General features: G+C 40.2%; 2 protein-coding genes across 3 annotated transcripts; both read right to left on the bottom strand.

Annotated features, from left to right (window-relative positions):
- Nucleotides 1-631: 631 nt before the first annotated feature.
- LOC147487067 (wall-associated receptor kinase-like 20) lies at nucleotides 632-6183 on the bottom strand. Of its 2 annotated transcripts, XM_086575294.1 has the most exons (4): nucleotides 6054-6183; nucleotides 5879-5941; nucleotides 1900-5638; nucleotides 632-1779 (listed from the first exon to the last, which is right to left on the bottom strand). In XM_086575294.1, exons 3-4 carry the CDS (start codon nucleotides 2707-2709, stop codon nucleotides 838-840), a joined length of 1752 nt encoding a protein of 583 aa, XP_086431420.1. In that variant the 5' UTR covers nucleotides 2710-5638; nucleotides 5879-5941; nucleotides 6054-6183; the 3' UTR covers nucleotides 632-837. The 2 variants fall into 2 exon arrangements, with proteins under 2 accessions (XP_086431420.1, XP_086431419.1); XM_086575293.1 differs by having other exon boundaries at nucleotides 632-5638.
- Nucleotides 6184-7196: 1013 nt separating this feature from the next.
- Nucleotides 7197-10371, bottom strand: LOC147487066 (syntaxin-52-like). The gene is given in 7 exon segments (XM_086575295.1): nucleotides 7197-7503; nucleotides 7506-7548; nucleotides 8033-8077; nucleotides 8179-8279; nucleotides 8382-8587; nucleotides 9842-10064; nucleotides 10170-10371. Coding segments are annotated over 7 exon segments (813 nt in total). The 5' UTR covers nucleotides 10279-10371; the 3' UTR covers nucleotides 7197-7417.
- Nucleotides 10372-16350: the final 5979 nt, after the last annotated feature.

The raw sequence follows: 16350 nt of genomic DNA, 5'->3' as shown, positions 1-16350 counted from the left end.
GTGTACTGATGAATACAAATGTGCGGTCGAGATGAGTCGCATGTTTCCACAAGAGGAGATGAGTGACATGTTTCCACAAGAGGCACGTGGGTAGTAGCCGTAGGTGTTCAGACTTGTCTGAGCTGGCATATGGTGTAATGATGGTGAGTACTCCTTAATAATGGTGAATGACTGTAATGGTTCATGTATTACGCAGAAAAGAGGCTTAAAGATAATGGTAGTAATGATGACAGTGGTAGGTGATGATGTCACGAGATGGAGCCGAGTGACGAGTCGCTAGTGTTGATATGTATGCGAGTCTTTGAGTATGGCGAGTGTCCAGAGTTGGCTTCGTGTGACGGATATCCGTGTGTCTGAGGTCGAGCTATGCTCAAAGAGTCGTTCTATGTGGGCCTTGTGCACATCAAGTGAGTGTCTAGTGGGATGTCCCTTACAGATACCACGACTGATATTATTTCGAGGAGTCGCGATATTCTTATTTATTGTGTATCACGAGATATTATTTGTTTGTAAACACGCATCTTCGATAAAATAATCCTTAATGGTTTCCCCATTCTGCAAGTCTGGTTATTAATGGAAGTCTTTATAGATATTGCTTTGCCCATTTCATAAAGTTGCTATTTCTTCACAGTAAAGAGAACCAATAACTTCATTTATATTCAATCAATCCACGTTTCAAAACCTTATAACTTTTCAACACAAAGAAAGTATCTGATCCCAGTCTTTTATTCAGATGTCCCCACTCTTGTCTCACCTTTAATTAGATTTTACATGCCTTGGATATTTAGCATAATTTACAAACCCCCATAAGTAAAATACTGAACCCTCTACTCAGTCTCATACTATTATACATTGTAGTCTTTCAGCTACATCCTTCATGCCAGGCCTCTCCCCTTTCTTCTCCCTCAGACATGTCATTGCGAGCTCAGTGAAGAGTTTGATGCTTGTCATTGTTTCATCTGAGGGATCATCTCCGAGCAACTGATGGTCAACAACTTCTATGACTGAACCATTGTTTGTACATCGAGTGACGTAGATAGCAAGGTTCACATCCTCTTCATCACGCGAGAAATCTATAGCATTCTTTGAAGTAAGAAGCTCGAGCAGCACAACCCCGAAACTGTAAACATCACTCTTGTCTGTCAACTGGTAGTTTCTGTAATACTCGGGATCCAAGTATCCTAGCGTGCCCTGAGCACAAGTTGACACATGGCTTAACCCCGGCCGAGCTAATCTGGATAGGCCAAAATCGGCAACCTTGGCATTGAGCTCCTGGTCCAATAGAATGTTGGTTGACTTAACGTCTCTGTGATAGATGGGAGTGTAAGCTGAAGAGTGCAAGTAGGCCAAAGCTTCTGCAGTTTGTAAAGCTATGTTTAGCCTAGTTTTCCAATCCAAAAAGGTGCCAGTCTTACCATGCAGGTGTTCATGTAGGGTCCCATTAGATATGTACTCATAAATCATCAACGGTTGTTCGGCTTCTATGCAACAACCAAAGAGTCTGACAAGGTGCTTGTGGTTGACTTGAGAGAGTATCCCAACTTCATTTAGCACTTGCTGTGTGCTCTTAATGTTTCCCACCTTAGCAGACTTGACAGCCACTATGGTACCATCTCGTAGTTCTCCCTTGTAGACCTCCCCAAAACCACCAGACCCCAACATTCTGTCTTTAGAAAACCCACCAGTTGCTTTTTTCACCTCTTTCAGACCAAACAACTTTGCTGATTTCCCACCACTGCTTGCTTTCAGTATGTCTTCTCTCACTTTTGCAAGCTTGGACTGGTTAAAAAGTTTTCCAGATTTTTGTAATGTGATGACAGCCACAACTACTGCAAGTACAAAAAAGGAGGTTGCGCCTATTGCAATTTTTACACTGAGGCTTGTATTGGAGCGGGTTACCTTTCTCGAGCAATTTCCTGCAGCATGGTCCCAATAGTAGCCCCTGATACAAAAGCATCTAGAAAGACCGGGTTTTGTACTAGGCATGCATGTGGAGGATCCAGTGCAATCAACTCTGCTTCTGCAGACTGGTTCAAGAGGAGGGGTCCACTGAATCTCCAGCCCTTCATCCCATTCATTGGCTGGTTTTTCAGAGTCCAGATGAAGGATGCTTCTAAACGCTCGGCAACCTGAATCATGAAGACGTATCTTGTAAGCTGAAGGCATGCCTCCTGCAATGAATGTGCAACAGGGATTAAACCCATTTGAGCACTGAAGTGCACGATCTCGATCAACATGTCCAGAGAACTCCAAGTATCGATGGCAAAGACTCGAACTAGTGCAATTGAGAGGAGAGACTAAGAGGCGAGGTGAACAATTTAAAAGGAAAATGGTATTAGATGAGGTAACATTGAAGGGTAGAGACTGATTCAGCCAAAGCCCCTCACTGGCAAGCATGTCTACTGTTATGCATTTTCCAGGTACCCAGAGTGATGGCTGTACCACCATTCGCTGCAAGGAGGCTTGTATGCTGCGCACACTATAAGTACTTCCATTGAGTGCATCAAAGTAAAGTTTGTGAGTATGAGCATCACAATGAAGACCGTAGTCAGGATCACCACAGTTTGAGCTTGTGCTCAGAGGGTATGGGACTTCCATGGATCCACACTTGGGACACATTATCTGAGAAAAAGAGATGTGAATAAAACAGAGAAGCAAGAGGAGACACTTATGAAGAAGGGATGATAGGTTTTGGTTATTTTCCATCATATTTGAATCAAAGAGAGAGTCAGAGTAATGTGGTGCAAGGACAAAGAGATGGGAAGATAAAAGGCTTGTGAAAAGAGAATAAAGTGAGTAGCATTAAGAATTCAAAAGAAGGTTTAAGAATCTAGACATCTTTTGGCGTTTATAGGATTGTTGGATTCTTCTAAAATGGTGTACAGGTTATGGAATCCCTTTCTATGGTTATATTGTAACAACATATTAACAAGAGAAGCTTACACTGCAAAACGTGCAAAAATAATATGTAATTGAGTAGAAATAAAAGTAAAATCATCTTGTTACATATCAAGCTAATGAGGAAAGATTAGCAAAAACTAAGGAATAAACAATCATCTCATACAGATACATGAGAAAAGTAATTCTCCGTCATAGAAAGAATCGATAAATGCATCAAAATGTAGATAACTTGTAAAGAATTTGATACCTTATAATTTGTAATGCTTTTAAGTTAATAATGGCTCAAACAAATCACTTGTATCTTAATATCCATGTAAGCAGTGCAGCAAGAGCATGATAGGACGAACAAGAAACTCAAAAGCGAAGATGGCATAGTTTAGAACTATAATCCATTTACTTTTACGAAAATCATATACTGAGTGAGAAATAACTTACTCATATACAGATAGGAATTAAAATATACAGCTTCAACTCATGAAACCTTGGGATTAATCATGAAAGCGGCCAAAAATACACGGTAAATTACTTTACTTGTTTCATGTTTGTTTTGTTCTTTTGTTATACTGAGTGACGTTTTATGAATGGAGTTCTTGCATGTTCATTTCCTTTTGAGAAAATATAGTCAAGATACAATAATCAACTAATACACGAAGCATATGCAGAAAGAGGAGAGAGCTTGCAACAAGAGAGATTAATTAAAATCTAAACAAGTATCCTATAGTAGTCGAAATTTGCAGGGGAAAAATGGATAAAACTTGTACACAATAAAGCATATTGTTTCCAGTAGTTAAATTACCTCTATTTCAGTTTCAAAATCTAAATTATAGTCATGTCGGCATAGCATATTAATGTCTGGCTGAGGTACTTATCACTTTTGCCACATTACACATATATACCCTCACCAGATATACAACGGAAATGCACAAAATATAACCCTGTGACCCATCAAGAAGCTTTGCAATTCACCTTTATTCTTAACAATAACTGGAAATCTATTCAGTGTCTCATCAAGAGAAAAATGTGGTCTTAATGTGTGTCGGGTTTGCAGTGAATCAGTCAATCATTCCTCATTATTCTGTTCATCCACTTAAAGAAGATTTGCTCTAGTTTTCATTTCGAATCATGACTGTCTTAAGTTTTTCCTACAAGGGTGATAGCATGTATGGGACACAAGGCCTATCTTTAACAGAAAAGAGGGCTATGGAGAACATTTTTTTCCAAGGTGTTACAGGGATATGGGTTGGCCGTAGTAAGTGGGCATTTGGAAGGCGTATAGGCAAACCAAGACAAAGGTCCTTTAAAATCCAGGCACTTAAAGAAATTTAGATGGAAGCCCTTTGATCAATCTGTGGCGAGATGGATTGTGGGGTTGTAGGCTTGTAGCTTGAGCAAAGGAACTGAATTATGGCTACTGGGTGTGGATATTTACTTCAGTTGTAATGATTTTTTTCGTTTTTCTGTAATCATAGATACCTCAATCTACTTTAACGGCATTAATAAGACACATTATGAATCAGGCTGGAAAAAACAAAAACCTCAAGAAAAAACTGCTCTGGCATGTTGTGCTGAAGATCTTCAGTGATTATGGAAATTCTTACCCTTTAACAAATTTAAATTTACTTAGAAAAGCATTATAAATTTAACAACGGAGCGGATGATCAAGAAAAGATTACCACATTGACATCACTCACTCTAACAGAAATTCAGAATGTCTTGGTACTAGGAGAGGATGTTAATGTTAGATTTTCTGTCATATAGCTTCACCAATATCTGTGGAGTTTCATGCTCCAATGACTGTCATACATATCTTTCCTAGAAATTGTTAGCAAGAAAAATCATGCATCCAATGAAAACAATTACGACGTGTACGACAGAGTAAATGCCAAGTGTGAAGACTGCGCTTGTTTAACGTTTAATGACAATTACTTCTCAGTTCAGTTAGAGAACAGTGACATCACTGTCATATTGGCTAACAAGAGTGTTAAGAATCTCCGAATGCTTTTGTACATTATTTAGATATACAAAGATCTAGAGCATTGCCTTGTTCAAAGTTTTAAAGAACATGCCCACCTTCCTCTTATCCTAACCTATCTAGAATCCATGAGAAATACTTTTTCCATCTTTATTGACTGCATCTTCTGTAAAAGGTTTTCCTATTGGAGTCTTGACAGGAATGCTCTTCAACATTTCTGTCCATCATATTCCTTGTACAGTTCTTGTCTAACTTAAATTTCTTTGTGGGGCTCATCTAAATCACAGGAAGATGAAGTTTCAAATCACACAAGAACAAGATCAAGGAAAAATCTCATTAGACATATAAACTATGTAGAAAGTCTTTTTTTTTTTTTTTTTTTTGAAATAGCTATTGGGGTTAAGGCAGACCCCACCTGTTTTATTGCAAAAGGATAACCCTTACCAAGCCTCCCTAAGAGTTTGGCCATTAAAGCGAGCGCACAGTGACTACAAGATCATCAGGCATCAAGCCTCACATACATGAGATTACTCACTAGTCACTACACTACCACAACGAGACTATTCATAGGAATGCTCTCATTCTCCTACTTTCTAGTCATGAGTTGCTTTACAATCTTAGGATGATCCTTCCTAAGATGAAGCTACGCTTTCTCATAATCACAGAAGAAGCACCCACAAGCACAACACACATATGTGAGTCCCAAAGTATCATCCCAAAGCTCTTTGGTATAGTCATCAAGATTCCTCATCTCTTTGTTTTTGGCTATGTAGAAAGTTCATCAAGTAGATGAAAATCAAATTCGAAGACAAAAATACATGAATAAATACTTTAGTTACTTAAATTAAAAAAGCAATGAAACCAATCAATAGAAGGTCAGAGAATGAACTAAAAGGAAGAGATGAAATCAAATGATACAAGCATCTAACCAGCTTGAGCGGCTTCTGTGCTGTATTTTGTTAGCTGTTACCAAAAGCTTCCTATATATGATGACAAACCACATACCTCATTTTGATGTCTGGTGCCATCTCCATGATTCCCTTATTTTCAAAAGCTATCTACTGTTCACTGTTGAAAAAATTTGGATTCACATTAGTGAACCATAAAAGGGTATGATCAGCAATCTCAATGATAAACAACAGCATGTGGTGCTCCCAAAATGAAGTACAGAGCCACGTACCCCTGTATGTATTGATCATTATGCGTAAATGCTTAATGCTGCACGATACACCCCATAAAATGGGACTAGCACCCCTTTCGATGTATGTTATATATCATTCATTTTCTGAAGAGAAAAATGGATGATATATGACATATATCATCCAAAAGGGGTGCTAGTCCCATTTTATGGGGTGCCAATACCGCAGCCCTTTCATGGCTCAACCAAGCTAAGTTCTCTAACAGCATAAAACCTCATAAAAGCTCAAGAACCACTTGATGCTAAAGATCGCTTCACCCGTGCTAGAAAACTTTATAATCTATCTGTAGTAACACTGTAGTATCATAATTTGCATACTAAAGTTAACCCAATGCCATTACAATACAAGAGAAAGTATTGGACTAAATGTCCTAGTCACCTAGTGTTCCTAAAGGAATATTACAGTTTTCCGTAACAAGAGCAACCATTCGAATATCACGCTGAATTGCTATTTAGAAGATTTTACTGTTGATTCAAAGCAAAGTACGTAATTCCAAGTAAAAAGTTTTCTTATACTATTCTAACCAAATAGAGGCTTAGCTAATAAAGAGTGAATATGGAATCAAAATAGAGGCTTTAAAGAATGGAAATATGGAATCAATATCAAGGATATTTGAGCTGACCCGCTGCAACAAGTAAATAAAATCTGTCCCGGGAACAATGAGACGGTTGATGGCTGGGCACTGGAACGTCTAAATTACTGGAAGCTTCTGCATGCGGATTAGAAAGATCAAATAATATGGTACCAAGAATTCAAATAATTAAGGGACTAAAGAGAAGAAAAGAAGGATTTGGATAGAACGTAATTCAACGTCAGAATGAGATGAAAGACATTTGGCAACAAAAAGAATGAAGAAAGACTTTAATGTTTAAATGCTTCAATATTTGATATTTGCATCTATGGATTCGTCATAAAAGTTTCATTTGGTTTGCTTTACTGGTTTGGACTTTGGAATGATTCATCAAAGGCTGACAGAGAGTCACGTCTCGAAGCCAACCACGATCCAAGTTTTCTTCAATAACGCAGTCCCCAATCTTTTCCAAAGGTAAGAGAACCAACTTTTTACACCATTAACGAAGCACATCAAGTTCAAATTGAAGATTTCTTGATGAATTAAACAGAAGGAAACCAAAAACAAGTAACATTGTTTTATAAACAAAATAGTTGGGAATTTACACACACAGCTCTCAATTACATACTTCACAACAACCTGACAAGTTCAGCCAAAGAGACAAGGAGCCAATCAACGAGGCTGCAAGGAAAAACCATACGCGGGAAGTTGGCTACACAGCCAGTCAGAAAATACAACGAATCTGACATGTATTCTGTGCTTAACACCGTTTAATTACAAGTATTTGATTAAGGACCAAGCAACAACAGCCAGTATAACGATCCCAAGGACCATTAACAGCATGCACATGCAGGAGCAACCCCTTTCGTACGCTTATTGAGAACAGCCAGTCTCTTTTGCACCCTCTGCTTCCACAACAACAAACAGTTAATAGTTAATACTTCTCCTTGAGAATCACAAACTATAAGAATTTTTGGACTCATTCAAAGGTTAACCAAATGAAACCATCTATCAAAAAATGTATGAGATTTTATTGCACTGATGATTTAAAGTTCAAACAAGTATGGCACCCAACCTGGGATTTGACACGCAATGACTTTTATTTTTTTTTTTTTTCTTCAAAAAATGCTACACTTGGGTCCTAAAGTTATATAATAAATAATAAATGTTGTATGGTTTACTGATATTAATAATCTTTATGTAGGTTTTCACTTTGCCCGCAGCATTTTAAAGGTGCTCATCTGCAACCACCAGCTTTTTATGCCCGATATAGTACATAAAGCGAAAGAAACTATTTTGCTTCAAGGAAGATATGGACGGACTATAACAAACTATCACGGACATGTAACACACTTTGAGAAATAATCAATAAGGACAATAGGCACGTACCCTTAAGCGAGAATCTGTTGTGTCAACATGATCATCCAAGGTATCCTGCAGGGTTGGGGTACAAAAGACATTACATTCAAGTAGTACATCATAGAATTAACAATAAAATAAGAAAGGATAAAACAAATTATTCAAAAGAAACACACAATGAGCCTGGTGTGTAGATCAAGTTCTTCATTAACTGCCAATGCAATATGTTTCGTACTTAACACTGTTTCCTCTAATTTCTCAAGACCTTCATCTTGTTCTGCTTTCAATGCAAATCAAGCAAGAAACCCCATTAGTGAACAGCAGGATATAAGAAAAAAAAAAGAAAAAAAAATCTTTGAAGCAAGTTTTAGTAATGTGCCTCTCATAACTTGCCGTTGGAAAACAACAAGACCCTGGTTGTCCAATCCAGTTGCTCTATTCAAGACATCAGCTGGCTTTATATCCTGCCCAAGCAAGCTATCCCTATTAGCAAAGTTTGACATATTCAGTGTAGACGCCATCTGGTTTGCTTTTGATCTCAAATTGGCAAGCAAGTCCCGCCGTCGATTCATCTCTTTGTCTGGTCTGTGCATTAAAATAAGCACCATCACATATAAACTTCAGAGTAAATTTCAATATTTCATTGACAAAGTCCTTATTCCCACCCATCACATCTTAAAGATTTAGATACCTAAAAGCTTTTTGCATAATAAACAACAGGGACTCAAAAAAATAAAATACAAAAGAAACATTAAACTACTTCAGGATAAGGTGAATAACATGGATTTATTAAGTTCAACATGACTTGCGCACATACCTGAACCGGGGAAAAAAAAAGGAGTCCAAATATTCGTGTCTATCGTGCTTCTATGTATGATAGCATTAGGTGACACATTTAAGAACTAGCCAGCCAAAACATTTCGATTAGGGTTAGCATTTTAATTATTTTTATAGTCTACACATAAGAACTTAGGTCATCATAAAATTCCTCCAGTTTGGTAACTAGGAAACAATGCTTTAATGTAAACTGCCCTCAATCGAAAAATATGAACTGCATATCTTTCATTGGTGCATAAAGCCACAATGAAGAATATGTTGGCTCAAAAGAGCACAAAGAAATCACTAGCATAGCTCTTGACTCCACCATTCTTACTAAGTCTTACAGAAAAACATTCAATGAGTTAACGATCTGATTATATTATTTGCAATTAACAAATTATCTTAATAACGAAAAGACAAAACGACTTAATAAATTGAACCTTTGAACAATAATTAGTACTATTATGCTTTTCATGTTAACATACTGCAGAAAAAAGCAATTTGCAACCTACAAAGTAAATGGCCTCCCAGAAAATAATGATCCTAAATGACACCTCGGTGCTATCTAGCTAACTAGCTTGCATGATATCAAATAATTTACAAATATCAACCCTAAATAGTAAATAGACTTTCTAGACACAGTTTCTTTATGAATGTTAATGTTCCCTATGGACATTTTCCACAAAGTACATGGTGCTATTTAATCAAAGTACTTGCAGGATTTTCAGCTAGATGGATGTTTTCCTTAATTTCCATATATCTGTATACTTAAATTATCTTGATCAGCGCTTTACAGCTATTAAATCTGAGCTTGGTTGAAATCATTTCAATTGACAGGTCCTAGCTAATTGACTCTCTAATGCAGGAACATAGATACTATACTAGTTAATTGCTTATTTTATTGAATTAGTAATTGGTTACTATTGTTAGTTTCCTATTTGTTTTAGAAGTAGGCTATTTGAAATCAAGTAAACTGTAAAAGAAATATAATACCAGTTGAAAAAAGGCCGAGTGTCATACATTTTTTGCTTACTAGGAAGCTTGGACAAAAGGGACTGCAAGCTATCAAGTCTTGTCCCTAATATTGTGATTTTCCTCCGGATAGCAGAGAAATGACGTTGTGTATCTGGTCCTGATGGAGGCAAAGAACCCTTTTCCGAAATCATGGCGCTGACATCATCAGCAAGCTTTGAAGCTTCATTGAATTCCTTCATCCATGAGTCTGACGGAGATACCATTGCAACTGAAAGACAATACATGACAATTAGAAAAAATTAAAGTAAATGATTGACCAGAAAACTTTGAAAAATGCTACATAGAACCACTGTTGTAGGAACCGGGATTTAACTCGTAAGGAAATTGATGGGGCGGCGCCTGGTTTTGAAATTGAAGATATCTACCCGATGGAAATCAATCCCTTTTAATAAGAAATTATTTTCTGTTGGTAGATGGGACATCAATTTTATTAAGTTATAAGTAGAGTTCAATTTCGACCTGCTTTTCTTACAAACTAACACCCTTCTAAATTGATACAAAATTAGTCAATCCAGTAATTCTCTAAACTACCATCAACCCAAAAAATTGAACATTACAGATTATACAATCAAATTCATTCATCATCATAACATGAAATAGAAAAAATAGAATTCGAACCTTCTGTTAATTGAAGATCAATTTTGGGGACGGCAAAAGATGGGTTCAATTTTTCTGTCAACCCAAAAGTTGAAAAAATGAATTATTTATTATTATTAGACTTTTCTGTTCATTGATTAATTTAAAAAAGGGCTTGTTTCTATGCAAACTCCGTAAGCGTTGTTTCCATGTGTGGAAGTGTGGTCCCTAAAAAAGTAAAAATATTAGATTTCTTATACCATTTCAATGAACGTATTTTTATCGGAAAAATCAAAATAAAAAATGAACGTATGTATCGAAGTGGCCCAGTTACGCTACATCGAGCCTTGCATTTGGCCTAGTCAGTTTATCTTCCTCAATTCTTATGTGTGTCTAAAAATCTTCACATCTGTAAAGGAGTGTTTTATTTGTCTGTTATAAATAAGGAGATGGAGGGGAAAGGATTTGGGAATTGGTTTAGACCGAGTTCGTTGTTGAGAAAACTGTCTACGTATCTTCTCTTAATTTTAGGGGAGAGAAAAATCAGGTCTCACGTAGTTCATGTAGGTGATATTTATAGACAGGGGGATGTAGATCCACGAGACACGTGCACTGACATGTACATACATAGGGTGGAGATTGAGAATGTGTGTTAGGTTGGTTTTTGTAGAAATTGTGTGATGATTGGGAGTGGGTGCAGTAGTTCATATATCACGGTGATTAGAAGTACAGGCATGGCTCTAGTGAAGATTACATCTGGATAAGGGATGATGTCATTACTCGAAGCGTTCTGCTTGAGATCGTTTATTCAACTTGAGGTATTCTTGAGCGAGCTGAAGTGTACCACCTTACATGAAGCGAGCTGCTCACGAATCAATCTTGGAGGTCGATGATATGAGTTCGTTACAATCTCTACTTATACTTAACGCGTGCTTAATATTCCTCAATGAGAATATTACTCCCTTACACAGCCCCCTCTCAGTAGATTGTGTTGTATATTGAAGCGATCTGCTGAGAGAAAACGATAGTACGTGTTGAGCATGAGTGGAAGAGCGGGCTGGTGTGAACGGAACTGACTGTCGCACCGTAAGGGTCGAGTCATGTTGTATAACGACTTGGGTGAGGTGGAAGTTGGCACGTGGTTGGCACGTGACAGAATCAAAGCAGTTGGCGAGGAAACGTGTTGCCGCATTTTCCGGAATCTTGAAAAGACAGGTCCTTAAGACACGTGTGCGGGCTAGGGCGTAGGTTGTAATCATAATACCTTGGGAACTGAACGGGCGGTTGCACAAAATCAAATTTGGGAGAACTGAAAAGCTATTTTCTGTTTTCTTCTTCAGCAAAACCGCAAGCTAGGGTTTCTCAGGTGAGTGCTTTCGCTACCGCTGCTTTTCCATTTTTAGTTTTATTTCTACTTGTGCAAGTGTTGTGTGTCTAATAAGTAGGTCGGTGTCAGGTTTTGTTGTTTATGTTTGGGTATTTGATAAGAAGAAAACGTAAAAATGTCTGACTCTGACGATACGCGATCGGAAGAGGTTCAGGAAGTTTCTTTAAGTTATGGTGAATATGAGGAGGATAATGAAGAGTCAGTGAGTCTTGAAAGTCGTTCTGAGCATGGTGAGGTTGAAGTTAGGGAAGATGAGGGTAGTATACGATTTGGCTCTGTGGGTGTTGTGGCTAGCACGTCAGGTTGTGATGAGGAGTCGTCCTCAAGTGAGTTGCCCCTAGGGATTGTGGATCAACTTGCAGCGAGTACGTTCCCCGAACTGAGGGCAACTTACGGGATAGATGTACCCGACCTGGAGATATACGAACCAGGGCCGAGTGAAAATGTGCGGAGTGAGGAATACAACCCGCCGAACGATGGGGTAATAATCTGTGAGGGTCAGCTAAGAGCACATATGCAAATACCATTCTCGAAGCTGGTTTGTGATTTTTTAGCTCACTGTTGGAAATCCCCTTGTCAGTTTGTTGGAACACTTGGCGGTTGTTCAAGGTGTTCGATCTACTGGATGCTAATGGTGAATATCACATAGGGGTATCTAATATTACTGAGCACTTCGTTGTAAAGCGATCTCATAATTTCAATTTTAGCTTGCAAACTATGACGAAGTGTTCCAGTGTGATGTACGGTGTAAGCAACGAGGCTTGGAACAAGAGGCCGTTGCCGTTAGTTGGCAACTACTGTGCTAGCGGATGTAGGTTGCAAACTAGGATTTGCAATATCTCCGGTGGGTGGGAGTGTCTTGCTCATGTTGTTTTAATGGGTGGGTTATTGTATTTTAACTGACCCATGTTTTTGTTCTGCTCGCAGAGTTCGCTGTAAAGACACGAACTAATCGGCAGGAGATAGAGAGGTTCGCACGGTTGACTCGAGCCCATAAACAAGCGAAACTGCCTGAAGTAGCTCATTTCTTTGTAGAAAAAGGAGGTCCAACAATCAGGGAGAAAAGAAGAGTTCAGAAGAAAAGGGCTCGAGGTCAAGCTATTGAAGAAGTGATGGAGAAACGAACAAGCGATTTGGTAACCAAGGAAGATAGGAATCGAGGTCGCGCTGGTTCTAAACGACCCTCCGGAGGTGTTGGTGACTCGGGGGCTGGTGGGTCGGGGTAGGGACCTGAAAGGGGGTCGATTGACGTGCCTGTGGAGCTGGAGAGGGTGGTCTTCAACCCTCGTGCGCGGAGCAGCTCGGTTAAGAGGAAAGCAGACGCGTTTGAGCAGGATGCTGCAAAGGCTGCCAAAGCTGCGAAGCATGCGCTTGGGGAGAGTTCTAGTATAGGGGGAGGTTTTGGTGGTGGTCGAGTTGGCGGTAAAGCCACTCGCAGTACCCGGTCGAGGCCTCGGAACCAGTTATGGACTTGGCAACTTTTGTGGTCAGGCAGAGCTCGTCCCCTGTGCTTTGAGAGCCTACCCTGCTGGCTAAGGTGAAGGGTCCAAGTAAGGCTAGTGGGAAGTCGACTATGACTGCTGAGGACTTAGAGTCACAAATAATGTACTTGGATGAGCAGGGGGTGCAACAGACTGTGAAGCGAACTGATGTCAGCTTCAGGTCGAGTAAGGTATCGGCCTGCTTGCTTGAACATATAGCTCTGGATGGTAACCGTAAGGAGCTGGATGCCAAGGGGCTGGCTGATAACCTGAAGCGAATGGAGATAGCGCAATGTCTGGTAAGTGAAACTGTCTAGATTTGTTTTGCTTGTTCGTTTATGAGAATTGCTGGAACTGATTGCTATTGGATGTGTGCGATTGCAGCTTGTAAGTGGATTTCAGAAGCTGAAAGAGATTGCCCAGTTCGCTGAATCAGATAGAGAGACCGTGGTGAAGCTGAAAGACGAGCTGAATGAGGTTTAAGATGCGTATGGCATAGATCGCCGTGAGCTTGATGAGGTGAAGAAGGAGCACCAAGAGCTTAAGTTGGCGAAGTTGTTGAATGATAGTGAGGTGGAAGAACTGAAGCTGAAACTACAAGCTGCTGAGGAGAACGTTAATGGTGTTACTGTAGAAATTGGCAAGTTGAATGACTATGCCATACACTACAAGGGAGTTGCTCAGGACGCTACTAAAGTGTATGACGATTTGGATGCTGATTTTGTTGAGCTGGAAGACGATTATAAAGCTTTGAAAGAGGAGCATGAACGCGGGGCTCCCAGTACCTCAGCGGTACCGGTATAGGGAGATGCATGTGATGCTCTTACTTCTGCGGTCGTTGCGCCAGAGGTCGTTGAACCCCGAACCAAAGCTGTTATGTCAGATGTGTTTGTGAACTTAGATGTGGATGGTGTGTCGATTGTGATCGAGGAGAGGGATGCCGAGGTTGAGGACTCGCTGACGGCTGAAAATTTGGCTGTTCTACCTGGAGCTGGCGAGTTGTGAGAGTAGTATGTTAATTTTGATGTTTGTAAGTTGTGATACAATAGAGCTGGTTTCCCAGGGTAACCTGGGCAGTTTGCTTTTCTTGTTTCTGTTTGTTAACACACTGAACGACCTGGTGCCCCGTATTGGTCTGGGGTGCCAATGTGATGATGAATGGTGGTTAGTCGAGCTGGATTTCCTGAGTAGACTCAGCAGCTTGACTAAGATGCAAGCTGTGGTCTGGGTTTGTTCGACCAGTTTGTCTTTTTGCTTATATGCCATGCTTGTTGTTTGCTTCTCCATTTTGTTTACCTCCCGCATGATTGAATGTATGAATCTTGATATTGTTATATCTGTTTGGTTGCGTAGGTGACTCCTTATAAAAGTAGGTAAGTTTAAGTAACTTGTGGTCCTGAGTAAGCGTCTTGTCCTTTATTTGTCTTTAGCGTTGTAGGTCGCGTTTAACAAGAATCAGTGACTCTGTCTGAACTGCGTATATAGTAGGGCGTATGCCGTGCTCTGCATTTTGGAGAGTTGACATATTTCTGCACGTGCATGACACGTGTAGGAATATGAGCGGTTGGAGATGTGCAATAATGGCTGCCAGGTGGCCTGACGTTTGGCGTCTCGATGTAATTATGGCGTGCCTAGGGAAGATACGTTATTTGAGAATAAGTAGAACTGTTCCTAGAAGACCAAAGGCATTTGCTCTTTTTCTTGCTGCATCCCTTATTCTCCAAACCATTGTGCGTCATCTTCTTTGCTGCTCACTCAGGTATGTTGGCTTCCGTATTTGGCTATTCCTCTTGATCAGAAAAACTGTGTCTTGGTTGCTAACTCGCTTAATGTTGGCCTCGTTTGTAGACTTCATTATGGCCAGGTGTCGTAGATATACTAAGGGTGAGGGGAGTTTGAGGGAAACCTCCCCCCTTTTAATGGAAGAGATGGAGTTCCACCCTCATCAGCATGGTGATCGTGGCAAGAGGAAAGTTGTTGCTTCAGAAGCTAAGGGTAACAAGCAACCCAGGAGTTCAGGTCGCCCGACTGGTGGCATTGTGTTCAGGTCTCCCGTCAGATGGATGAGGCCGATCTGGCTGCTGAGGGAGGAACGTAGCGACCAGGGTCAAGGCCACCATGTCGCTAGTGAGAGTTCGCCCCAGCGTCTGGAGGACGTAGGGAGCGAATTCTTCTATGTGGGGAAGACGGGGAAGAAGCGTGCTGTGAAATGTTCTGACTGTAGTTTTCACTCAGCACCCATAGGGACCAGCCTTCTAAAAGGGATCGTACTGGATGGTGATAAGGTTGAGGTTGAAGACGAAGATATGGGTATACTGTTGGGGACCATGGACATGGCGTGTTGTTTGGTGAGCTTTTCATCTGTTATGTTTTTCTTTTGTTTATCGGGCGACTCTAATTTTGGTATTGTACTTGTAGTTTCTTGCGGGGTACGACAACCTGAAGAACGTTGTGCAACGTGCTAGTACTGATGTCAATGCGCAAGGCGAGCTGGGATGTATGCGAGCTGCATGGGGAGTTGACAAGAAGAAACTGGAAGTAATGACCAAAAAGTACCAAGATGCTGCTAATGAGAATTTTGTGCTAGTTAATGCGATGAAGGATCTGCAAGGGAAGCTGGCTGAAGTTACGGAGTATGCCAAGCAATGTCAGGGGGTTGCGCGCAAAGCGCAAGATGCGTATGACGTGGCCTGTATCCAATATGCCGAACTGGATGAGAAGTATCTCCAGTTGAAAAAGGCGTGTGATTGTGGGGCTCGAATGCGGGTATGCGCGCGTGGTCTTTGAATCGCAAGGCACACTCCCTCGACCGATCTTTGCCTGAAGGATAAGCATGTCGTTGCTGCTCCTTGATAGTGATTTCCGATCTTGTCTTTGTAAGTGTTGAAAATTTGTGAGTACTTTGTCTGTTCTCCTCTCTGTATGAGAGTTAAACAATAGAGCTGAGTTCTCAGGCTTGCCTGAGCAGTTCTCCTTTTTGGTACAGAGACGCAGTGAACTGGTTTCTACGAAAGCGGCAGTTCGACATTTTACTAAAATTGTAAGAAATA

The sequence above is a fragment of the Coptis chinensis genome, chromosome 7 (genome assembly GCF_015680905.1).
Source record: "Coptis chinensis isolate HL-2020 chromosome 7, ASM1568090v1, whole genome shotgun sequence".
NCBI lineage: Eukaryota > Viridiplantae > Streptophyta > Magnoliopsida > Ranunculales > Ranunculaceae > Coptis > Coptis chinensis.
Note: the sequence above shows the minus strand (reverse complement) of the source record. Positions and strands in the feature narration are given on the sequence as shown.